This window comes from Somniosus microcephalus, chromosome 3, assembly GCF_052327205.1.
Source record: "Somniosus microcephalus isolate GS21.2 chromosome 3, FLI_Smic_1.0, whole genome shotgun sequence".
NCBI classification, from domain to species: domain Eukaryota; kingdom Metazoa; phylum Chordata; class Chondrichthyes; order Squaliformes; family Somniosidae; genus Somniosus; species Somniosus microcephalus.
Window position 1 is genome coordinate 305,988,627 of NC_140989.1, and position 26,503 is coordinate 306,015,129.

At 46.0% G+C, this 26,503-nt stretch overlaps 1 protein-coding gene across 1 annotated transcript in view; it reads right to left on the reverse strand.

Annotated features, from left to right (window-relative positions):
- Nucleotides 1-26,503, reverse strand: part of trabd2b (TraB domain containing 2B) — a 539,596-nt gene that overhangs the window by 278,106 nt on the left and 234,987 nt on the right. Inside the window, exon 3 of the mRNA XM_085982884.1 lies at nucleotides 16,639-16,785. Coding sequence (XP_085839010.1) covers nucleotides 16,639-16,785 — 147 coding nt within the window. The remainder of the gene's footprint in view (nucleotides 1-16,638; nucleotides 16,786-26,503) is intronic.

A 26,503-nucleotide genomic window follows, 5' to 3' on the forward strand; every position in this document is an offset into this window, starting at 1 on the left:
TGATGGGGGTATGGGGTGATGGGGTATGGGGTGATGGGGGTATGTGGTGATGGGGGTATGGGGTGATGGGGGTATGGGGTGATGGGGGTGATGGGGGTATGTGGTGATGGGGGTATGTGGTGATGGGGGTATGGGGTGATGGGGTATGTGGTGATGGGGGTATGTGGTGATGGGGGTATGGGGTGATGGGGTATGGGGTGATGGGGTATGGGGTGATGGGGGTATGTGGTGATGGGGGTTTGGGGTGATGGGGTATGGGGTGATGGGGGTATGGGGTGATGGGGTATGGGGTGATGGGGGTATGTGGTGATGGGGGTATGGGGTGATGGGGGTATGGGGTGATGGGGGTGATGGGGGTATGTGGTGATGGGGGTATGTGGTGATGGGGGTATGGGGTGATGGGGTATGTGGTGATGGGGGTATGTGGTGATGGGGGTATGGGGTGATGGGGTATGGGGTGATGGGGTATGGGGTGATGGGGGTATGTGGTGATGGGGGTTTGGGGTGATGGGGTATGGGGTGATGGGGGTATGTGGTGATGGGGGTATGGGGTGATGGGGTATGGGGTAATGGGGGTATGTGGTGATGGGGGTATGGGGTGATGGGGGTATGGGGTGATGGGGGTATGTGGTGATGGGGGTTTGGGGTGATGGGGGTATGGGGTGATGGGGTATGGGGTGATGGGGTATGTGGTGATGGGGGTATGGGGTGATGGGGGTATGGGGTGATGGGGTATGGGGTGATGGGGGTATGGGGTGATGGGGTATGGGGTGATGGGGGTATGTGGTGATGGGGGTATGGGGTGATGGGGTATGGGGTGATGGGGGTATGTGGTGATGGGGGTATGTGGTGATGGGGGTATGGGGTGATGGGGGTATGGGGTGATGGGGTATGGGGTGATGGGGTATGGGGTGATGGGGGTATGTGGTGATGGGGGTATGGGGTGATGGGGTATGGGGTGATGGGGGTATGTGGTGATGGGGGTATGGGGTGATGGGGTATGGGGTGATGGGGGTATGTGGTGATGGGGGTATGGGGTGATGGGGGTATGGGGTGATGGGGGTATGGGGTGATGGGCTATGGGGTGATGGGGGTATGGGGTGATGGGGTGATGCGGGTATGTGGTGATGGGGTATGGGGTGATGGGGGTATGGGGTGATGGGCTATGGGGTGATGGGGGTATGGGGTGATGGGGTGATGCGGGTATGTGGTGATGGGGGTGATGGGGGTATGTGGTGATGGGGGTATGGGGTGATGGGGGTATGGGGTGATGGGGTATGGGGTGATGGGGGTATGTGGTGATGGGGGTATGGGGTGATGGGGGTATGTGGTGATGGGGGTATGGGGTGATGGGGGTATGGGGTGATGGGGGTATGTGGTGATGGGGGTATGGGGTGATGGGGGTATGTGGTGATGGGGGTATGGGGTGATGGGGGTATGGGGTGATGGGGTATGGGGTGATGGGGGTATGGGGTGATGGGGGTATGGGGTGATGGGGGTATGGGGTGATGGGGGTATGTGGTGATGGGGGTATGGGGTGATGGGGGTATGTGGTGATGGGGGTATGGGGCGATGGGGGTATGGGGTGATGGGACTATGTTGGAAGCTATAGGCTGCAGGATTTTAAAAGTGTGCGAAAAGTCATACCCGAAGGTGACAAAGATATGGATTAGGATTTCAATGGTGGGCGGAGAGTTGGTCGGGTGGCGGGGGGGCTGAGGCAGGCAATGTTGCAGAGGTGAAAGAAAGTGATTGTGAGGGAGGAAGTTGAACTCAAGATCTGGTAATACACCGAGTTTCTGCACTTCCTGACTCAGCCTGATGTGGTAGTCAGGGAGATTTGTGGAGTCAAGGGCAAAGGCAAGTTGGTGCCAGCAGGAACCAAAAAGGATAGGATCAATTTTGGCAACATTGAGACAGGAAAGTATGGCTTATTGAGGTTTTGACATCAAACAGGCAGTTGGAGAGTGTAGCAATAGTCGTTAGATTGACGGAGGAGGCACAGAGATACAATCGGGTGTCATCAGCATATTAGTGGAGGTTGACTGCATGCTTCTTGATCATGGCAAAAGAGGCAGAATGTAGATAATGAAGAGGGGACCAAGGATGGATTCTTGCGGCATATTGGGGTAACTGTGCGGACAGAGGAAAATCGATTGGAGGCAAATCGTACCTGTGCCATAACAGATATGAATGGAACCAGGAGACAGCTGTACCATGGCGCCTCTGTGCCCTTTGTTTCCCAGTGAATACTGGATAGTGCAGAACCACCGGAGAAACTCAAGGTCCAAAGAATTGTCAACTCCTCAATACTGAATCAACAACCCAACACCAGAAGGAAGATTGGACGCTAAACGAATCAGGATGACGTATCAGTGCTGATTTTCCTTTGCCATGTCCCAAATAGCAGGTGAAAAACCGATGCAATGTTTCAAAAGGTTGCTAATCCTTCACCACTATTCCAATCTTAAATAGCACTGCAAGCAGATCCCCTCCATGGCCTTTTTGGTATCACACAATGTAAATTGCACGTAAATAAATGCTTTGCCCACACATATCCCCCAAAACAGATTATCGGCTGCACTGTCAGAGGTGCCACCTTTTGGATGAAGCATTAAACCAAAGGAGACCTCTGTCCAGTCAGGTGGACATAAAAGATCCTGTGGCACTATTTCAAAGAACAGCAGGGGAGTTTTCCCCAGTGTCCTGGTCAATATTTATCCCTCAACCAACATCACTCAAATAGATTATCTGGTCATTATCACATTGCTGTTTGTGGGACCTTGCTGTGCACAAATTGGCTGCCACATTTTCTACATTACAACAGTGACTCCACTTCAAAAGTACTTTATTAGCTGTAAAGCACTTTGGAACGTCATGAGGTCATGAAAGGCGCTTTATAAATGCAAGTCTTTCTTTAATGCTGGGTGCAAATCAGTGGCAAACTATCCATAAAATTTGGTGCTACTGCTTTCGGTGCTGCACTTTAGGCACTATGGGGGTAACTTTGACTTTGTGCGATAGTGTAAAACAGGTGATAGCGAGTCGGCAGACCAATTTACACCTCTCCCGATTTTTATTTCCAGCAACTTGCTCCAATAGTGATGAAAATCAAAAGAGATGTTAAATGGGCTGGAAATAAAAATCGGGAGAGGTGTAAATTGGGCTGCCGATTTGCTATCACCCGTCTTAAACTATTGCACAAAGTCAAAATTACACCTAATCTGTCTGAAGGGATAGCCTTATATTGTCAAGAATATTCTTTAATTTTGACATTTGTAATAAAGAAATGGTCTTGCTGCTTCCATACTTGTTGCAGAATGCTGTTAGTCGTTCTCACTTTGTGCTGGAGGCCATCTTCAGTACTGTGGACCCCAAGCCTCCCTTTTGTGAAATGGTTTATTAGGAGGCAGACGAGGAGAAACAACCACAAACCCCCTTGACAGCTGTTGAAAAAATTCACTCGGGCCTCTTCTGAGCCACTGACAACTGTTTCCCAACCACAGAGAAGAAATGCACCCGCCCCCCGCCCCCCTACAACGACAGTACACCTGCTCCATGCCACCTTGAATCAAAGAGTAGCCACACTGTAATACCAGCACCCCCCTCCTATTCCCATACCATCATTCTTCGTACCCACACTTCTTCCCCTTTTCCTGCACCTATTGCTTGGCACTGCAGTGCTGTTCTCTTACCAGTTTCCTCCAAGGCAGACTACAGGGACAGCTGGACTGTTGCTCAGAGTCCTGCTGCCACTCCAGCCATGGCACGGCAGCACAAGCTCATTCTGAGGACAGAACCTTTAAATCAACATGAAGACCACCAACATGCACATCACAGCTTCTGGCAAGAATAAATAACATTTAATCTTGTTAAAATTTTCAGGAATCATTTTGAGATGTTTTTGAGAAGCTGGTGGCCAGATTGTGCAATCACAGTGATGAGTGGCATCTGTTAGAAATGTGGGCATAGGGATTTATAATGGGAAAAAGTACAAATGAAAAGTGTAATGCACACATGACAACAGCAAGTCACGTTGTGCAGGCAGGAAGTGTGTAGATAGCTAAATGGGGCAGGATTTTTATCATGCTAGATTCTGCTAAATTGTGACAAGTTGTCAGTTTCTGCATTGAGCTTGCCATCAGGCAGGACCTGTTGCGGGAGGAGGTGGGAGAGCAGATCCCGGGGGGTTGAGAACAGGCTGGCAGTGGGCTAGAATTTTTTATGGGGCCAAGATGAACTTAAATGCTCCACCTGCCCCATCAAAAATCTTTCTAAAAAGCAAAAACTCACCATTTCTGATCAGTCAGCAGCATTCCCTTTAAGGACCGTTGGTTAGGCTATCCAATGCCTGGAAAATCAGGGACTAACATGCACTTTGCATCCTCCTCTCATTTTTCCTCAAAAATTGCAACTGGCATGGGCTCCTGATTTTCATGGTTAATCAGGTGCCTGCCTGTTTTGGGCACCAATAAATCAGGCAAGCAAATGGGTGTCCAAGATCACCAGCAGATTTTCCTTTGCAAATCCCCACCATCCAGTGCAACTGGGCACCAATACCTTGTTCTCAAATATTTATTCATATTATTTCTACCATGAGCCAACAAGTCACAATTAATTTGGAGTTTTATATATACAACATTCTTTTCCTTGTCACTGTTATGCCTACACCAGCTCAGAGAAATGATTATACTGTAAAAAGTTATCTATTGCATCAAGGAAAGTCAGTTTCTCCTTTCTCTCGCCAGAGCTTTGGGCATTTAACATTAACTTCCAGATTTACTACCATTTCTTATGTTTTTTTGACAATTTCTGACATGTCACACTTTCCCTAACAAGGCAACTTTCTTGTTGATTTATGTTGTAATGAACCACCTTCACCAAAAGAGGATGGGTAATGATCGCAGTAAACCTTGTCACTCAATTATCACGTTGTTTCCTCAAGCTATTCTCATCAATTTTCCAGAATAGTGCTTTAAAACACTTAAGAGCCAGACACCCCTTTCTTCATGATTTATAACAGATGAAGTTATTATCATCTCATCAGACTACAAGGTCAGCCACAAAGGAATTATAGACACGAAGCTTACCCTTCACAGCAATCGCATATCAAAAGTACTTACCATGTTCCTTCACAATAATGTAATTAACTCATTTCATTTCATAATCTTTATCTACATTCCTAATCTTATCTCTTCACAATGTTGGATTTGCAAATCTCCTGCTTATAATTATGCATGTGACAGAAAGGTTTACATTCATTTACAAAAATATTTATCTCTATGCACACCATTCCAATTCTTTCAACACTTCATTAGCAGGTTTAACACTTAAAATTGTCTTCATTATAGCAAGCTCCATGAATATTTGCTTCTGATTAGCTCTGGGGTATTCTGAGTGTTTTATTTTCATCCTATTGTAGTGCCTCCACTCCCTTTAACTATCGCATATCCCACATCAATCAGTAAGGCAAGATGATTTTGGTCTTCTACCTCTCCACAACAACCATAACTGTTAGTCCTTTCCTGGCTGATAGGAAATTCCCCTTCCATGATGATTTGAATCCCAGGCAGGTTTTTGTTTGTTTTGGAAACAAAGGCCAGAATTTTGCTGCCGCTCAGAGGGCGGGTTTGGAGGCGGGACCGCTTTCAAAATCGCAAAGATTGACAGCGGATAGGAAACCCGCCGTCAACCCGCCTCCACGTGAGTCTCCCAGGTGTTGGGTCTGTCAGCACAGAACTGACCCGACACCAAGCGGCGGGGGAGACACTTCTGGTACTTAAATGGTTTGTTAAGAGCCAATTTAAGAGTCTTTTGAGGCTTGTAATTTTACCTTCTCCCCCACTGCTTACCCGCTGTTCGGGGAATACGCCAGCTCAACCTGGCGTGTTGTGAGTCTGGTCTGATGTTTGTGAAAAGATGACAGCTGCAGAAGTGATGTCAAGGATGCCATGTTGCACATGGTGAGTTTCAGAGCAAAGAAAATGTTGGTTACAGCATTTTTAATACATTTACAGATTTCTTTAGCTTGCAAGTTTTAAAATCCAACTGTATGTCCAGTGCCACCTCATTGGGAGAACCTCTCTCACCATTGACAGATCGCTTCTGGCATCTCACCTGCAGCTGCCATCTATTGCAGCAACATCGGAGCCAATGAAACAATCAGACCTTGGTCCTCTGAATCCCTCCACAATCATCCCCAACACCAACATCACCAGCCTCATCACCAACCTTCGCCGCCATCACCTGATGCTGCACTGGACACAGGGCATCATCCCCAGACAAAATTGCTGGACAGGAGGCCAGCGATGGCATCACCATGGCCAGACTTTCTTCACTTGATGCTGTAAACCCTGGCTGCCACATGATGCGCCAGGTTGACACCATCCCACACCAGCACCGTGAAGCATCCCTTTAATGTCCAACCCATTCCATGCACACACATCACTATAGCGGGGCGGGGGGGGGGCGGAGTTATGACTGAACAATCACTGGAACTCAGTAAGACACTTCTCAATGTGCGCTCAGATCTGTCCAATAAGGGGCACTTTTTGAAAAAGAGATTTCACTGTATGACAACACATTACCAGAAACTTCACATGGACATTGGCTCTACCTCTCAAGTGCTTGTGTGTTGTTAGTTGGTATGCTTGCAGTAGAATGAGGGTGAGTGTGAGGGGTGGCTAGTGAGATGGGGAAGTGATAAAGTAGATAGAGAGGGTTGGGTGGAGGTGCAAGGTAAGTTGGTGTCCTGGGGAGGTCTCTTCCGCCCTTGGAAGGGATATGGAGGGAGTCATTGGAGAGCCTGGGTTCAAGAGTTCACCTTTATGCAGTGATTGTCAGTGTTTGCAGTACCTCAATGCTGTCAAACACTGAAAAATCAACTGTCAAAATAAAATTGTGCATGCTCCCTTTAAGGAAACTGGCAGATGACGCAACATCAAATGACGTCATCAGACCTGCTTCCTGTTAATTGGCCAGGAAGCCCGCAGGGTGGGCTTAACAAGGCCAATCAAGGGAAAATCATGTCTGCAGAGTGGAGGCAGCTGGGGGCGGGACTGGAACCCGGAAACCAGCTGACCCGCCCCCATCCCGACACCAATGAGGAAATCACGGCCAAACTTATGCTCCCAAGTTATTTTCTGCCCAGTCCCCACCAAACAATGTTCTGTGCTTCCAGCAATGCTGCTCTAAGCTGGCTACTGGCAGCTATGCGAGAGGCTGGATGACAATCCAATCAATGTTTCCGATGCCAATCCCCTCATGGAGAAATACACTGGATTTCTCACAGCAGTGTGAATGTTATCAGGAACTCGGCAATGTGAGACTACAAACCCACCTTCCACCATTAGTGTGAATGTGATCAGGAACTCGGCAATGCGAGACTACAAACCCACCTTCCACCATTAGTGTAAATGTGATCAGGAACTCGGCAATGCGAGACTACAAACCCACCTTCCACCATTAGTGTAAATGTGATCAGGAACTCGGCAATGCGAGACTACAAACCCACCTTCCACCATTAGTGTAAATGTGATCAGGAACTCGGCAATGCGAGACTACAAACCCACCTTCCACCATTAGTGTGAATGTGATCAGGGACTCGGCAATGCGAGACCACAAACCCACCTTTCACCATTTCAGAAATGGTGCTTCCTCATTTTATTTTGAAGATAGAAAATATGTCTATTTATCCCCCTTTTTCGTTCTGCACAGGTTTATAGGTTTATGCTAACCATGTGGTTGGACAGCTGAGCTGCACCCAGCTTCCCATACATTTTTCAATTGATTGTAAGAGGAATGAAGCAACAGCCCTGTAAAGACTCCCCCGTCAATCCAGTTCCTCCCCCAGCATCTCTTAGTAACACTGCTGAGATCAGCAAAATGCAGTTCTGTTTTCAGTGCCACGACTGGTGGATTCAGGATTTTATTGGGCATAACGAATTGAGAAAAGAGACAGAGTTCTATTACACATATCCCCCGTTAATTAGCATCATGTCCAATTTTGTGGCAGGATTTTGAGCATTCCGAGAAGTACTCATCAGTTTTCCTGTGGGTGAAAATTAAGCCATAATAATGTAATTGCACCATGCATGCAAATCCCAGCATTCACACTGGCACAGCTCCAGCTCATCTATTTGTCCATATAAATTAGGCATCTGGGATTATGAGGGACTCCGCTGTTTACAGAAGTGGATGCACAAAAATCATATAGAAAGATTAGTGGAAGCATTGTGAGACCATTTCTGAAGCTTATTTCTTGTTTCCTTCTTGTTTCCACTTAGGTGTTCATGAGCTTTGGGGCAAATTATTGTGACACTGCCATTTTTTTTATCAGCATGTATAATGGATTTGCTAATGAGAATCTCCTTTTACTTGTATTTAGAGGAGGAAGAGAAAAACAAATTTTAGGGAGAAAAATTTGGTTTCTTTGCGCCTCCCGTTGTGCTAAGCAACTAGTGCCTGGGTGCGGCGTCGCCAACGCCTCCCGCGAAATTCAGCGGGAGGTTAACGGCAGTGGTAACCGATAGCGCCCCCACGGCGCTGTGCCGCCAGCAGTGATGTCATCACCATGCACAGCGCCCTGCTCGCGATCTTCGGTAGCGCCCCCTGACTTACCACCGGATGCTATGTCTGACGGGGTCAGGGGGGCCTACCTGCGGCCGGGGCGGCACTAATTAAAGGCGAGGTGCCGGATGGCCATTTTTGTTGCTGGCCGCCTGCCAGCACCTTCCCCGGTTGCTGTCCCCGGCCTCTTCTCAAACACCCTCCGCGGAGTGCCGGCTGTGCTCTGTGAGCCCGGCACTTCTCTTGAGTGCCGGGCTCTTTTGCCAGCACTCCAATCCCTGGTGGCCCAGCAGGGCCCCGGGTCATGATGCGCAAGGCCTCTCCCCTTTAAGAAGGAGGGGAAGGCCTGCAGTACCACGGCGCGATGTACATTGCACTCGGTCCCTTCATCCAAGTCATGAATATAGATTGTAAACAGCTGAGGCCCAAGCACTGATCCTAGCAGCACCCCACTAGTTACAGCCTGTCAATCTAAAAATGACCCGTTTATCCCTACTCTCTGTTTTCTGTCTGTTAACCAATCCTTTATCCATGCTAATACATTACCCCCAACCCCATGTGCCCTTATCTTGCTTAACAACCTTTTATGTGGCACTTTATCGAATGCCTTTTGGAAATCCAAATATACTACATCCGCTGGTTCCCCTTTATCTACCCTGCTCGTTACATCCTCAACGGGCAGATGGCTGGCGTGCCCCACCTGCTGACTACCCATCGGCCACCTCCAGCAGGTCTGTGCAGGTGGACTTCCTGACTTCTGGCCAAGTGTATGTTCTGAATGGAAAATCAACACTACTAATAGCTGCTTCGGTATGATTTCACAGGAACTAGGAATCAAACTCGAGACTGCTCTTAACGTTATAGCCCAAGTCCACACTGACCAGTGCATTTGCCAACTGAACTATCAGAGGAGCATAGTTCCATTTTCCGTAAGGAGACAAGCCATCCAAATCCACATCAAATACAGAAAGTTTGATTTTCCCAAATAAATTCCAATTGGTCCAATTCAGATTTCAAATGCAGTTTTAAGGGCTACATATAGTCCTGGCAGTTGTTCCTCCCCCAGATGTTCTGCACTGGACTATGGGTCGAGCAAAAGAAGTTACCAAGGCTTCTCCAAGGACAGTTGCGTGTGTCCCCCTTTCCTGCATATGTGAAACATCCTCCAATCTTTCTGCACATGTTCATTTAATGCTTAATGTTTCACAGAAACCAGAGTCTGACTACGAGAGGGACTGTTTCCTGCAACTTCACTATTCTGCAGCATTATTTCATAATTGTATTTTTTGTTTAAATATTTCTGCCTATTCAGGCCCCCCAAAAGTTCCCGGCTTCCCAGCTGCAGGCTTCAAAGGCCCCCCAAGCTGCCTCTGAACTCACTCTCTGAGGGCAGTTGAGGTATGGATGGCAATAGAGGCTGTGATTCATACTCAATAATTCTCGCTAGAAGTCATGCAGTGTTCCAGCACTGCAGCCAACTGGGTCAGCATGGAATAAGTTCAGGTTTATTCAACCTCATGAAATCACTACTTTATGGTATATGAAAAATAATAAATAAAATGTACTTTTCAGTTTTCTTTTAAAACATCAGAAGGACCTTTCCTTCCAAGGAACGCCATGTTATAACAGTACCATTCATTTCTGCTCAATAAGCCAAAAGCACTAATCTAGCCCACGGAACAGTCATTTCTTTGGCAGTGCACAAGGTTATAAGTCAGACAACCAAGTCATTTAAAATGTTGCTTTATGGACAGAAAATGACAAACCGTTGACAATAAATGTGTCCATAGTATTTTTGACGAGTAATTTAAAAGGTTTCATTATGTTTCCATAACATTTTAGAATGATTTTGTTCTGAAGGAACACAATTTCACTGTAATTGATCCTGCACATCAAGCATTAAAGTAACCTTTTCACAGCTCTAGACAATTAAATGGGCTATAAATGTTTAAGTGGTTACCTATTAAATGAAAGCTCCTTTAATGTTACACTACCTCATGGGGAAAACCAATTAACAAAACCATCATACAGTACTTAAAATAATTAATTGAAAAAATAAAAGTGCTATCCCACCAACCACATCACCCCCCCACCCCCCGACCACCCCCCCCCACCGCACCGCACCGCACCAAGGGATATCACAGTTACCAGCAATGGTCATTACAACGTGCTGCAGTAACTCAGTATGGACAAGTTTCAATACCAAAACTTTCTATGCAATATCCCACTCATTACGGAGATCTACCCAACAAAGCAGTAATCACCCAAACGCCCCCACTGTACAATCATCCACAAAACTATGCTTCTGCTGGACACTGTTCGGAGTCTGTAAGCAGGGGAATACTCACCCAGGAAAGATTCAGACTTCAATCAGTGCAGTCAGTTCAAGGCAATAATAAGGTTAAGTTACTCCAAATGCTTGGATCCTGTCTCATATAGCAATCCATCAACTTTATTGTGGCCATTTTCACACTGAACATTCAGTCCAATATTAATCCAAAGAATAAATTAAAATCTTGAGTTAAGTTATTTATTGCTGCATCACACAGTTTACAATTCACACTATAACAATTGGAATTTGTATTGTACCTTAAACTAATGAAACTACCCAAGACCTTGCACAGATAGGCGTAAAGAAATGGATGCCAAATCACAAAGATCATTGGGCTGGATCACTGTGACACAACTACTGTACTGAGTGGGCCATGTCTCGCTAAATTCCTTTGAGTCAGGAAGAATCATGATTAATTGCTATGTCTGACTCCAATCAATTTTACATCTCGTAGAATCCTTGGACCAAACCCTCTCTTTTTCCTTCTGTTCACTACTTTTCAACCCCCTCTCTCTCTCTCTCTCTGCTCCTTCACGTTGTCTCTCTCTCTCTCTCCTCCACATTGCCACACACTCTAGTCTTTTACTTCTTTGTTCTCTTCTTTCATTTTCTGTTTTTCTCTTCCCTTCTTTCTCTTCTGTTTTTACCTCTCTCTGCTGTTTGCCTTTGCAACTTTGGTCAGGGAGAGACAGCAGCTTAGGGACTCAGGTGAGTGGGTGGGTTAGAGGCTGCGGCAATAGTAGCTACCACATGTACACCAGAGTGGGAAGGAATGGTAGAAACCCTGCCGTATGCTGAGATAGGGTCTGAGAATCTATGGGCAAGGGGGAAACAGGGGTGCTGTCATTTTCAGACTCGCTGTGTATGAACATGGGTCAGTCAGTTTCTCCAAGGTGGATTAAGCAAGTGCTGATGGCAATACTCTTTCTCTCTTCCAGTCCTAGCAGAGAACAACTGATGAAGTAAGGTGAGCACTATTAAGGAAAAGCATTCACCTCCGGTGGGGGTCATGGGAATTAAAAAGAAATCACGGATAGCGACGCCAGCTTTCTCAGTAGGAGCCCGTGTGCTTCCCAGCAGATGTGCTTTCCTCTTAGAGTTGGGCCCTGCCCAAGGAATCTTGAGTCAAGGAATCCAGCTGACTGCAGGTCTCAACTGGAGGAAAGCAGCGCTGCTGGGAGCAGGAGGAACATGTCAACCGGGTGTACTGCTACTGAGATAGCTGTCTTCACTGTCTATGATCTTTTCTAAATTCTCCTAATCTGGCAGGCCAACTGTTTCTCCCAGCAGGACGGATGAACTAAAGGGTTCAGTGCTAATGAGCTGGATGAAATGGAGAACTGGGCCATAGGGTTGGATACCCTCACCATACAAAACTGACCAATCGACACTCCCTCCAACAACTATCACGCACGGTCCTGCACCACTACTCTTCTTGGTAAAACAAATCCCAACTACACAGCCTCTCGACCAGCATTAAAGAAACTATTTTAAATATATACCATTGATTGTTGTCAACATTTCTGTTCACTGGTGCATTTAAATCATCCTCGGTTCCGAGGGACTGCCTGCCTGCCCTCAATTGTGCATATTCCCATTAATCATATTGTTGCAATAAAATGAAAATATCTAAGGGAAAAAAAACCAGCCTAACATTATAACTTGCTATGAAAATATAAATGGAAGGTGGCCAAGAGTCACTGTAGCTGCAGGATATTTTGAGTAACACTGCACCACTCTGGACCACTAAAGGTACCGGTCTACACGTGTACATTTAACGTGTGCCAAATATCAACATATGAGGCTCCCTGTTTTCCACATACAGTAATAACCTTAAAGCCCCAGTCTCTAGGTACTTAACTACTTCATTGCTAAAGTGATCAGCTGTGACTGTGTCTTTAAAATTTTGGGGGGAGAAATTCGGTATTGCCCCGTTTGGGACGCAATTATCGGCCGGGCGCAAAGTTTAGCGCCTGTCGCTAATTATCGTCTCTGACTGCAAACTTGGCTTCTATCACTCCTGGAGGTGATTTGAGCGCTAAATCAGGCGCTACACACCTCTATTAAGGCGCTAATGCCGAGGAGCGAGGCGCTACCTCAGAGCGCTGGCGAAGCTCATGTGACGTCAGTCAGCAATGGAACACAGACACACTGGTGCCAGCCAGTTCTTAAAGGGGTGGGTCGATCTTGCTCTCCAACCACACCCTGCTCATTGCAGCCTTGAATCTCAGCCTGGAGAGACCTGTACATCAATTCTGCTGGAAAGAACAATGGAGAGGCTCAGAGTGCAGCCCCCATAGTCTATTCTAAATTGATGCAAGGAAGGTCAAATCAAAATGAACCTGCAAAGTGCTGCTCAGTACCCAAAACTCCTTCACACAGCATTGAATCTCTCCAGAAGTCTCTCTCTCTCTCTCAGAATGCATGATGCAAAAATGTCACCGACAAAAAAAGGCAGGAAGCGGCTGCCATTCCCGTCCTGACTGCAAAACATTCGCTTCTACCTTTCGTTGCTGGCGGCAGGCGGAGAGGCAGGGGGCACCACTCAATATCCGGTCCGGGGCGCTACCGGGGCGTTGCGCACTCGACTGACGTCACGATCTGCCGGCACAGGAGATCGTGGCGGTAGTGTTTAGCACCGCCACAAAATGTCTAGTTAATTTCGCGAGCGGCGCAAACATCGTCGCGCCCGGGCGCTAGTTGCTTTGCGCCCCGTTAGCGCCCTCTTACGGCGCTAACGGGAGGCACTAATCAACCGATTTTTTTCCCCTTGGTCTCTTAATCCTTTCACCAGCCACTTCTGGTCACCCAGCTGTTCTAGGAACAACAACACATTCTGACTGTGGTAGAGTTATCCCTGAACGTTGGCTTTGTCTGTCAATTGGAGACGTTTTTCTTGTCAATTTTGACCCATCCTTCTCTCCTGTTGGTGTTGATTCTTTACTGTGGTACGCTTCCAGGAGCATCCATACTGTACGGTGCCCTACCCAAGTAGCCATTATTTAAGTGTGGTATTTAGCAGATTATCTGCATGGGGAGGGTACAGGGTTGTGGTGGTATTGCACCCAAGCCTAATCCTGTCATCAACTGAGGTTTACACACAAACACACACACATCTGGACACACAAGCAGGAACCCTGCCCGATTTCCCGTCCCCACCACCCCCCCCCACAAATGAGTTCCATTTTACCAGTTTTATAAATGTTATTAATTGAACAAAAAAAAATTAGCAGAGCAAACTGAAGTGTCAGTTCAAGCTCCCTCATGGCTCAAGAGGGAAGCACGCTGTCTGGTAGATAAGAAAGTCCCACGCTCAATCCCTGGTATGTGTTAAACGAGCTTATGTCAGAGATACTAGGCTCAGCATTGCTGGCTGGGGAAAGAAAAAACAATCAATCAGAAATGGTTTTCCATCTCCTGATCCCCACTGTAAAGTGTACCTGCGTGAATAAGGTCAGGCTCAGCTGTGATTGAATCCTCCCTCCCCTGCCATGGTTAATTAGCCTGTTAGCACTCCCTGTTTCAGCTCACTAATGAAAAATGTCCACTCAACTAGTTGCCAGATTGCAGCCACTGCCTGTAGAACTGTCCCCCAGCACCATTAGGGTAAGAGAGTCAGAGGGGGAAACAACATTTGGGAGGGAAAAAGAAGCAAAAGTCCATGAGTGCAGTAGTGAAAGTAGTGATCTGATTTATCTAAAAATGATAGATTAAATGGTTGACACATACCAAATAATTCGCTACTCCAGAGGGCTGTGGATGCTTAATCGTTGAGTATATTCAAGACAGAGATCGATAGATTTTTGGGAATAAAGGGATGAGGGGATAGTGCTGGAAGGTGGAATTGAGGTAGAAGATCAGCCATGATCTTATTGAATGGCAGAGCAGACTCGAAGGGCCGAATGGCCTACTCCTGCTCCTATTTCTTATGCTTATGCTCTTAAATAAATCACAGCAAGCAGTGAGATTATAATTAGTATCTTTGTTAGTAAGACTTAGCAGAAAACTCATGAATCACATTTTAATGCTGGCCTCAATGCCTTTGGGTAACAATAAAAGGATGGTGGAGATATGATTGGCGAAGGCACAGTTTCTAGACAATATCACTAAGGTTGCCCAATCTCTCTCCACCAATATTTCAGAGGAACTGAGGTAGGCGGAGGGCAAAAATGGATCCATGACCATTTTGACATGCCCCTGACTTCCTGCAGGCAGTGCCCAGTGGTATATAATATGGACAGGCCTATCGTATACATATGCACATAGAGAAAACACCTCATCCAATGTATTTTCAGTCATTTGTGTCATAGCAACTCTGGACATTGGGGGCACCTGTTTGTCCTTGGTGTTCAGTGTTGCGGTGATGATGGTGGCGGGGTGGGGAAGGAAGATTTTAATTTAAAAATTCAAAAGCCTCTGCAATCGATCACAGTGCAATAAAATGCATAGGAAGGAGGGCCAGAAAACTGCTGAAAACATGACATTATAAATTCAAAAGATTGGAGTTTGTGAAAATACAAACTTGGCAGTTCTGATCATAAAAAAAAGCTCTAAAACCACTAACATTTTCCATTAACTACTTTGGAAACAATTTGCAAACCTGAAATGGAGTGGGGAGGAGGATGTCAGTGGAATATGATTTGCTTGTATAAATATTTTTGAAAATGTAAAGTCTTTCAAGTTGCTAAAAGCAACTAGCAGGAGATCTTTCTTTAGAAAGAGAGAGAATTGAGATGCTGTTGCAATGGGTTTTCATGGAACAGTAGCTGACTTGCAAGCTCTGGGGAAGACATTCCTGTTGCACCACACAGAGCAAATAGTGACAAGCTCCTATTCACAACCGTTCAGCATCTCAGCCACAGTTTTCTCCAGGTTTCCTTCCCCTCCCCTCCGCTTCTTAAATAGAAAATATTTGCTGCTTAATATAAAGTTATGAGCTGAGGTGGGGGGAGAAATTACAGAAAATGTGTATTTTTGGGAGCTCAGCAAAAGCTTTAGAAATAGGATTGGTGCAGTCTGCTGAACTACACGTCTGAGTGTCCAACAGAAACACTCATTTTATAATTACAAGCTACAAAAGACCATGTTCCCATTAACGAACTTTTCATGAAGAAAAAAAATTAATCTTATCTTATAAAAAAAATAATGACAGAAACAAACATTTTGCACAGTCTTCAAAGGGTTTGAGGCGTGCTTCTAAATTGCAGCTGACAGCAAGCACTAAAGCCAGAGTGCAGTGCCAGAGCATACAGTAATTTAATCAGAAACCACGCTGGTTTGGCCGAGCTCCACTAACTCATGTAACATTTGTTAGGCTGTTGTCCAATTTTTCTGAAACCCTGTAAATATTATTCAAAAACAACAAATTTCTGAGGGTTTGTCCGGTGCCAACTTCACATTAGTTTCATTAACTATAATGGCGTGTGCACATTTAGGGGCATAGCAGCCACGTCAACAACAGCCTATGGTTTGCAAGAGTTTGCTTCATTGAGCTAGCTTGATATAAGCCAAAAGATTATGATTCAATTCAAAGTAGTTACAGAAAAAAATGCAAACTGATTCGACAGGCTTCTATATTTAGCCATTCCTTCTATACTTGATAATAAACTTGCCATTAGCTGCTATAAAGCTTTTAAAATAACCTGGAAATTTTTTTTTTCCATCTCAATTGACCCTTTCTCTGCAATAATTTTGACAAGATTGAAAATGTCAACAAAATAACAGCTACGGTTCCTTACTTGGGATGTGTCGTGATTGAAGATGACAGCATTCAAGTCCCCACAGTTGTAGTGTTTGATGAGGTCCTCGGTTGTGTAAGGGGCCTGCAAACTGCCTGCTCGGAGGCTCTCGTGTTGCAGTAGAGTTTGGTTTAAAGCAAAGAGGACCTGTAATGACACAAAAACAGAAACAATTGTGACGAACACTAAGAATTGGAAATGGAAGGAATTTACAACAGCGTGGGTTTGGGGCATGCAACAATTTAGAGACAGAAACATCCATACAGGGTTTAATTATGAAACATAGAAACATAGAAGATAGGAGCAGGAGTAGGCCATTTGTCCCCTCGAGCCTGTTCTGCCATTTAATGAGATCATGGCTGATCATCCAAATTCAGCACCCTGTCCCTGCTTTCTCCCCATATCCCTTGATCCCTTTAGCCTTAAGAAATATATCTAACTCCTTCTTGAATATATTTAATGAATTGACCTCAACTCTCTTTTGTGGTAGAGAATTCCACAGGTTCACCACTCCCTGGGTGAAGAAATTCCTTCTCATCTCAGTCCTAAATGGCTTACCCCTTATCCTTAGACTGTGACACCTGGATCTGGACTCCCCCGCCATCGGGAACATCCTTCCTGCATTTGGTCTGTCTAGTCCTGTTAGAATTTTATAAGTTTTAATGAGATCCCCTCTAATTCTTCTAAACTCTAGCGAATATAAGCCTAATCGACCCAATCTCTCCTCATACGTCATTCCTGCCATCCCAGGTATCAGTCTGGTGAATCTTCACTGCACGCTCTCCATGGCAAGAACATCCTTCCTCAGATAAGGTGACCAAAATTGCACACAATACTCAAGGTGTGGTCTCACCAAGGCCCTGTACAACTGCAGCAAGACATCCTTGCTCCTGTACTCGAATCCTCTCGCTATGAAGGCCAGCATACCATTTGCCTTCTTAACCGCCTGCTGCACCTGCATGCTTACCTTCAGTGACTGTTGCACAAGGACACCCAGGTCTCATTGCACATCCCCTTTTCCCAATCTATTGCCATTCAGATAATAATCTGCCTTCCTGTTTTTGCCACCGAAGTGGATAATCTCGCATTTATCCACATTATACTGCATTTGCCATACATCTGCCCAATCACCCAACCTGTCCAAATCATACTGGAATTTCTCTGCATTCTCCTCACAGCACACACGCCCACCCAGCTTTGTGTCGTCTGCAAACTTGGAGGTATTATATCTAGTTCCCTCGTCTAGATCATTTATATATATTGTGAATAGCTGGGGTCCTAGCACCGATCCCTGCGGTACCCCACTAGTCACTGCCTGCCACTTGGAAAAAGACCCGTTTATTCCAACTCTTTGCTTCCTGTCTGCCAACCAGTTCTCTATCCAAGTCAGTACCTTACCCCCAATCCAGTGTGCTTTAACTTTTCACGCTAATCTCTTATGCGGGACCTTATCGAAAACTTCTGAAAGTCCAAATACACCACATCCATTGGTTCTCCCTTATCTATTCTACCAGTTACATCCTCAAAAAATTCCAGTAGATTAGTCAAGCATGATTTACCTTTTGTAAATCCATGTTGACTTTGTCTGATCTTGTCACTGTTTTCCAAGTGCTCTGCTATTACACCTTTGATAATGGACTCTAGCATTTTCCCCACTACCGATGTCAGACTTACCGGTCTATAATTCCCTGTTTTCTGTCTACCACCTTTTTTAAATGGTGGGGTTACATTAGCTATCCTCCAATCCATGAAGCTGTATTTCTACTTTAAATAGGCAAAATATTACGTATAATGTGAAAAGTTATGCAAGGAATGAACTGAGTAGAGATCCCACATGAGTTCCAAGTAGCTTAATTCAGGAACCACTTCCTCCACACATAATTTTCTCCTCTCTTCACCAAAAGATGCTGGGCACTGACCACCGATTCGTATACCACCCAAGTGTCTATTCTTCACGGGTGAGCCTAGACAGCGAGTTTTGGAGGGGAGGGATTAGGATGTCAGAGACAGGCCCAATCCTGTCTGTACCCAATGTTCACAAACTAGAGGTCTCATTATAACATCCTATCTGTACACCTTCCAAGCACGCTATTCCAGAATACACCACCATACTGTCAAATATATATATATACTTTTCAATGCTGGCTTTAATAAGGTATAAAAAGAGATTTGAGTCCTGAAATTCCAATGACACAACAATGGCAGAGTGGGACTTCCGTCCACTTTCAGGTAGCTGATACCACCATAAATTGCAGATGTGGGGGTGGGCAGGGTTATAGGGAGCTGAGGGTGTGGGACTGGAGGCTGGAAGATACATGGAGGAGAAACGGAGACATGACGAAGCAGAAGGAATTAAAATCCACTGCTGCTCAAAGGGAAAATGCAGTGTACTGGTGGAAGCAGGCAACACAGGCAAGAAGGATGGCAGCCAGACGAAGAAATGAATGGCAAACTTCAGGGATCCAGACTAGCATATCCTCCTAGCCGAGATATGGAGCAGAAGGGGCATGGAGTTTGAAATCAAGGACTGGAGGCGTGCCCTTTTTGAAGGAGGTGGCTGTGGCAGTGAGTGCCACCTCCTTGACTCCCAGGACACCTTTGCAATGCCGGAAGAAATTTAATGACCTTGCCAGGGCAGCCAAGGTAAGCTACCTGCTCCCCTGACCCTTCCTTGCAGTCTCCCTATATATGTGTCACTATCATTCATTACCCTCATGTTGCTAGAAGAGTCAGAGATGAAAGAGGGATGTGACAGTCAGAAACAGAAGTTCCACTGGAGTCAGCCCATAGCTCCCAAGTCTATTGACTCACATGGCTGGCATCTTGCTCTAAATAGGAGGATGCTGGATAACCATCACATTCACGGAAGCACCAAGGACCATCTCAGAGGACCTGTGACATATGGCAAGGGCCACAGCAAAGTCCTAATCCATCCTCAATGCCAATAACTGAGAAGGATTCAGCACAAACTACAACTCTGGGGTGTCTCAATTACACCTCACATTCCAGTTCCCTCAAATTCCAGTTCCCCGCGCATGAAGTACATCACTTTTGCACTAAAAACATATCAGGCCATTATTTGCGGTCCTTATGGGTGCGGATGAGGTACGCACGCACCTGTAGGGGCCACGCAAGTTCCAGGTTTAGGTATGTGCTGCGCTTGCGATACAACCTAGAACTTGCGATCTGTCAAGAATTCTCTCGATAGATCCTCCACATCCCCGGGAATAGGGCATCCGCGGGCGGAGCGTTGAGCTATTTGCCCAACGTCTGCCCAGCGAATGCCCGTGAAATTCTTACGCCTCCTGGTAAAAGCAGCTTGCTTTTACCAGCATAAGAGTTTTAAAAAACAGAAAAATAACATTTTATCAATAGTTTATACATTTAAAAACTTGTTAACTTAGGTAAGTTTATTTTTAGCCCCTGTAAAACATGTACTGTAAATTTATTTTTCAAAAAATTATTTTTTTGTTTTAAATATTTAATTAAATGCCATTTTAATTCATTTTAAATATGTGATTAAAATTTTTTATTTATTTGATGTCTAGGTATATTTTTTGAGATTCCGTAATCCCCATAAGAATGAATGGGAATTCCCTTCTGTCATTGGTTGGGCCAGCCCACGTGATCCCAGGGGCGCGTGCGAACCGCCTGCGCCCCGAGATACGTGGGCCTCTGCCCGCGGGTACCCGGAGAGGCCCAGGACCGCGAGTCTCCGTGGATCCCGAGGCCCCAGGTACACGGACATTTTATTTGCGGATCGGAGGCATTTCCCCTCAGGAAGCCTCCGACCGCAAATTCAGGGCCATTGAAATTTCAGACCCTTGATGCACATTTTGTGTCATCACAGGTGACAAGTTTCAGTAGCTTTTTAAAAATCCCAATTTCCCCTCCAACAATACTTTCCTTTGAGTTTGTTACTGAGGGATTCTATTTTTATAAAGTTTCTTTGGTGTTTCCTGAGACTCTGTGATGTTTCTAGAGCTTCTCACTGTGCTACCGGTGTGCAACTTCAGTTTCAATTTTCCAAGTCATTTTATCAGCTTATCAACTCAACATGTTCTCAGATTTCCACAGCAACGACCTTCAGGATGTTCTTTAAGGTTAGTTGCTTATTGCCACAATCTTCACTTTATCCATGTGACTATTAATCCTCAGCTCTTATCACTGTTCATTACTAAATAGACCCTCCTTTCCTTTTCACTTCCTATTACATCCCTTGTGTGTAGTTTATACCCATTGCTAAATAGGCTTGACAAACAGGTTTTTTTATGAAGGTGAAGCACCTTTAAAGGCATAACAGGGATGAAATACCAAACAAATCAGAATGGAACCCAAGAGAGGAGTATCTTTACACTTCAACAATCTGTTTGGTAATGTTGTTTGAGACTGTCACTGTTGTGGATTGTCCCTTTTATTCTACAGGGCAGAATCCACACAAAACAACAAACATGCAACCCAGCATAAACAGTCGTTCAAAAGTTATACTTTCACAATCAGACATTTTCAAGCTAAAGAACCTTCTCCAATGGTTGGGGACAGCAAGAAACCCCCTCATTAGTTGAGTTTTGGCACTTTAGTCAGCTGCTTCCAAAGTTGGGCCTGGCATTCATGACGTTGCTGTAACTTAGCCTGGAAGAACATCGAGGCACCAAAGTCAGAGTAGCCGTGGAGTGCTCTGCCTTGCAGGGTTATATCAGGGTAGGTAATGTGAAGCACCTTTGCAGGCATGATACATCCGCTCTGGTCATGCAAATGATCCCGTCCCCACAATTAGGGACAATGTCTATGACCATCGGTGTTGGCAGACAAGGGTTTTGTTCTGCCACACTTGTGCTGGCGTTGTGGGACTCCAGAGATTTGGTTCTTTCTGGGATCTGAACAAGACCTATATATTCTGCATTTGTGAAGTCAATTCTGAGAGTATGGTCTGGTCTGCAAGCCTTCTAGGACCACCTTCAACTTCAGAGCTTAATCACATATCTAGCTCCTCAATCTCCTAGATAATTATACAATATGGATGCATATCCAACAGAAGGCCATCAGAGGTTTGCTGCATCGATCCATACTGCTCCAGAGTGGTGGTATATGCTTCAGAACAGTGAAACCACATGATCTGACTTGCAACATTGCCAGTCTCCACATCATTGGTGGTGACAAAAAAATAAGTTGTTCTGTCTTGTTTCAGATTTGTAGAGGTTTCTTTCATGGTCACGGGGGAAAAATTTGTTTGCTTTGCACCTCCCGTTAACGGGGTGCAAAGCAACTAGCGCCCGGGCGCGGCGCCGCCAACGTCTTCTGCGAAATTCAGTGGGAGGTTAGCGGTGGCGGTAACCGTTAGTACCCTGCAGCGCCGGCGATGACAGCATTGCCGTGCGCAGCGCCCCGCTCACACCCTGGCCGCGATCTTCGATAGCGCCCCCTGACTTACCGCCAGACGCTATGTCCGACAGGGTCGGGGGGCCTACCTGTGGCCGGGGCGGCGCTATTTAAAGGCGAGGTAGCGGGCGGCCATTTTTCTGCTGGCCGCCTGCCAGCACCTGCCTCCGCTGCTGTCCCCGGCCTCCTGACCTGCCCCCCCCCACCGCGGAGTGCCAGCTACGCTCCATGTGCCCGGCACTTCTCTTGAGCGCCGGGCTCTTTTGCCGGCACTCCGATCCCCGGTGGCCCAGCTGGGCCCCGGGACGCGCTGCGCAAGGCCCCTCTCCTTTAAGGGGAGGAAGGCCTGCAACACCGCAGCACGATGTGCCGCAGCACCCATGTTCCCTCGCAGTGCCCCAAGAGGGAGGCGGGGCGCTTCCAGTAGTGCCCCGCTTCCCTCTTGGGGCGCTACCACTCAATTTCGGCTGCGGGTGCGCTTCCAGTAGCGCCCCGGCGAAGTTAGTGCCCCAAAGGGAGCGTGACTCAATTTCTCCCCCAAGGAGTTAAAAAAACAGAACTAGTCAAAATCTTTCCCCAAGCTTAACTTGATACAAATATTTCATCATTTATCTGAAAAGCTTGAGAAGGAGCCAAGCTACTTTAAAACAGACTGTGAAATTTTGTTCAATTCTGGTCGACAGTTATTGAAATTCAGGAAGTAACTGGGATATTTATTAAACTGAAGCTGTTCCAATTTGAGAGTCGGTTTGGAACTTCCAAGAGACAAACAACTCAAACTCCCTCGGTGGGGGGGGGGTGGTTCCACTGGTGTGCATTGGTCTCGTCATAACTTTGAGAGGGAGACCAGCAGAACCCCCAAGAAAATGGCAGAGACCAGGCTGCAGCGGGCCTCCTCTGTTTCTAGGTTGCCTTGTAAAAGGGCATAACCTCTGTATGTACACCAATGGGGTCCAGGTCAGGCAAGCAACTTAAAAAAACCTTTTGTACAGATCAGCCCCCTTACACAGGGCACTAATGTAAGAAGTCACACAACACCAGGTTATAGTCCAACAGCTTTATTTGAAATCACAAGCTTTCGGAGCGCTGCTCCTTCTTCAGGTGAAGTGGAGAAATGCATAAAGACACAGCTTATATAGTCAGAGAATCATGTCAGATGTTTACAGGTAACCTTTCCAACTGCCATTTATCACACCTCGGCAGAGAGATAATCACAGCAGTCAAAGGTGTGAATGGTGTCCAAACAGGTCAGTCAGGGAAACATTACATCAAAGAACAATGAGGTGGGGTCACAAGGGGTCAAATATTGCAGATGCTGGGGTCTGTATGAAAAACAAAAAAACAGACAAAAAACATTTTTTTTGGCTGGAAATCACAGCAGGTCCGGCCGCATCTGTGTAGAGAGAACAAGCCAATGTCGACTCGAGTCTGGATGACCCTGCATCAGGTGGGGTTACATGTAGCGTGACATGAACCCAAGATCTCGGTTGAGGCCGTCCTCATGGGTGCGGAACTTGGATATCAGTTTCTGCTCAACGATTTCGCGTTGTCGTGTGTCTCGAAGGCCACCTTGGAGAATGCTTACCCGAAGATCGGAGGCTGAATGTCCTTGACTGCTGAAGTGTTCCCCGACTGGGAGGGAACACTCCTGCCTGGTGATTGTTGCGCGGTGTCCGTTCATCCGTTGTCGCAGTGTCTGCATGGTCTCGCCGATGTACCATGCTCCGGGGCATCCTTTCCTGCAACGTATGAGGTAGACAACGTTGGCCGAGTCACATGAGTATGTACCATGTACCTGGTGGGTGGTGTCCTCACGTGTGATGATGGTATCTGTGTTGATGATCTGGCATGTCTTGCAGAGGTTGCTGTGGCAGGGTTGTGTGGTGTCGTGGTCGCTGTTCTCCTGAAAGCTGGGTAATTTGCTGCGAACGATGGTCTGTTTGAGGTTAGGCGGCTGTTTGAAAGCGAGTAGTGCAGGCGTGGGGATGGCCTTAGCGAGGTGTTCGTCATCATCGATGACATGTTGAAGGCTGCGAAGGACATGGCGTAGTTTCTCCGCTCCGGGGAAGTACTGGACGACGAAGGGTACTCTGTTGGTTGTGTCCCGTGTTTGTCTTCTGAGGAGGTCTATGCGATTTTTCGCTGTGGCCCGTCGGAACTGTCGATCGACGAGTCGAGCGTCATATCCCGTTCTTACAAGGGCGTCTTTCAGTGTCTGTAGGTGTCCATCGTGTTCCTCCTCTTCTGAGCAGATCCTGTGTATTCGCAGGGCTTGTCCATAGGGGATGGCTTCTTTAACGTGGTTAGGGTGGAAGTTGGAGAAGTGAAGCATCGTGAGGTTGTCCGTGGGCTTGCGGTAGAGTGAAGTGCTGAGGTGTCCGTCTTTGATGGAGATTCGTGTGTCCAGGAATGAGACTGATTCTGAGGAGTAGTCCATGGTGAGTTTGATGGTGGGATGGAACTTGTTGATGTTATCGTGTAGTCTTTTCACAACAGGGCACTAAGAGGAAGCACAGGGTATGGGGTGGGGGAAGGGTGCCAGAGTCTCCTACAGTCATGAGCAGGCGGGGACCAGAGATGTACCCTTAGTGGCTCTTGTGCCAGCCTGTTCCATGTAAATGAGTTGCCTTCTCACTGACCCTGGAAAGTCTGGCAAGGTTCGCATTGGAGGGCACCACCAAACACAATTCCAGTGTAACTGTTGGGATTGCAACCCAAGCAACCACCACGATCCCTGGAGTGGTAAGAAATAAAAAAACACTATGGCCTAAAAATTCTGCATAGGTTCTCCCGATCTCCTGCCATAACTTCGGTAAGAGTGGCTCAACCGCCCCCCCCCCAACCCCCAAGGAAACAACCAGCACTGTTTCTTTGGGAATGCCACCAGTTTTACATTTGAGATCCGTAGAACCCCCGAGGAATTTCAAGGCCTGTGTATATAAAAGTTATCTACGAAAAGTAGCTTAGCATTTAGGTTGTGACTTTTAATAATTTTCCCTTTGAGGAGCTAAATATTATAATTTCTACTGTAAATATATTCTTTTATGTTACCGTTCTTCTTTTGTTAAGTAAACTTGCTTAATAGTTTAAACCTAAACTTAGTCTGATGTTGTGATACTCTACTTCCCAAGAGCATGAAAGATCCCATTGAGCTATTGGTTAATTCCAGTAGGTAAAATAATTAACAAAAAGATTATTCTGCTCATTAGTAGAGGCATGTTACTGAAAGCTCACCTGGATATCATGGTTAGTGGAAATATTCTCAAAGGTACAGAGAGTTGGTACTCATTTGCCAGCATGATCTAAATATAGGAACTGAAAAATCTGGTGTACGAAGGTTTAGAAAAGACTTATAAAATGTAACAGTGACATTTTATTTTATACTTCGCTTTATCTCCAATTATTTTCCACTCCTCTATTGAAGGTACTTTTTTGCTACGATGTAGCCCCACAGGCCCAAGCACTGGCATCCTTCTAGTACCACACCCAAGTGGTTACTCTTCACATACATAGGATTACATAGGATGTATGCCACAGAAATAGGCCATTCGGCCCAACCAGTTCATGCCAACGTTTATGCCCCACCCGAGCCTCCTCCCGTCTTTCCACATCTAAATCTATCAGCATAACCCTCTATTCCCTTCTACTTCATATGCTTATCTGGCCTCTCTTTAAATGCATCTATACTATTCGCTTCAACCACTCCCTGTGGTAGCGAGTTCCACATTCTCACCACTCTCTGGGTAAAGAAATTTCTTCTGAATTCCCTGTTTGATTTTGTGGTGACTATCTTATATTAATGGCCTCTAGTTTTACTCTTCCCCACAAGTGGAAACACTCTCTCTGTGTCTGCTCTATCAAAACCTTTCATAATGTTAAAGACCTCTATTAGATCACCCCTTAGCAATGTTCCCTTTAATTTTTTTTTTGGGTGCGCGACCTCTTTAAGGGGCTGTGCGGCCCATTCAAAATACCGCGCATGCGCAGTTTTTCCTATTTAAAAGCCGGTGAGCCGGCTGTGCGGGAGCTGCAGAGCATTGTGTGGCCGCACGGCTTAAAGGGAACATTGCCCCTTAGCCTTCCTTTTTCAAGAGAAAAGCGACCCAGCCTGTTCATCCTTTCCTGGTAGGTATAACCTGCAGTTCTGGTATTATCCTTGTAAATCTTTTTTGCACTCTCTCCAGTGCCATTATATCCTTTTTATAATATGGCGACCAGAAATGTACACCATACTTCAAGTGTGGTCTAACTAAGGTTCGATACAAAGTGAGCATAACTTTTCAATTCTATCCCTCTAGAAATAAACCCAAGTGCTTGGTTTGCTTTTTATATAGCCATAATTAACCTGTGTCGCTACTTCTAGTGATTTGTGTATTTTTACTCCCCGATCCCTTTGCTCCTCTATCCCATTTAGATTCTTATTTTCCAAGTAATATGTGACCTCTTACTTTTCTTACCAAAATGTAATACCTCACGCTTATCTATA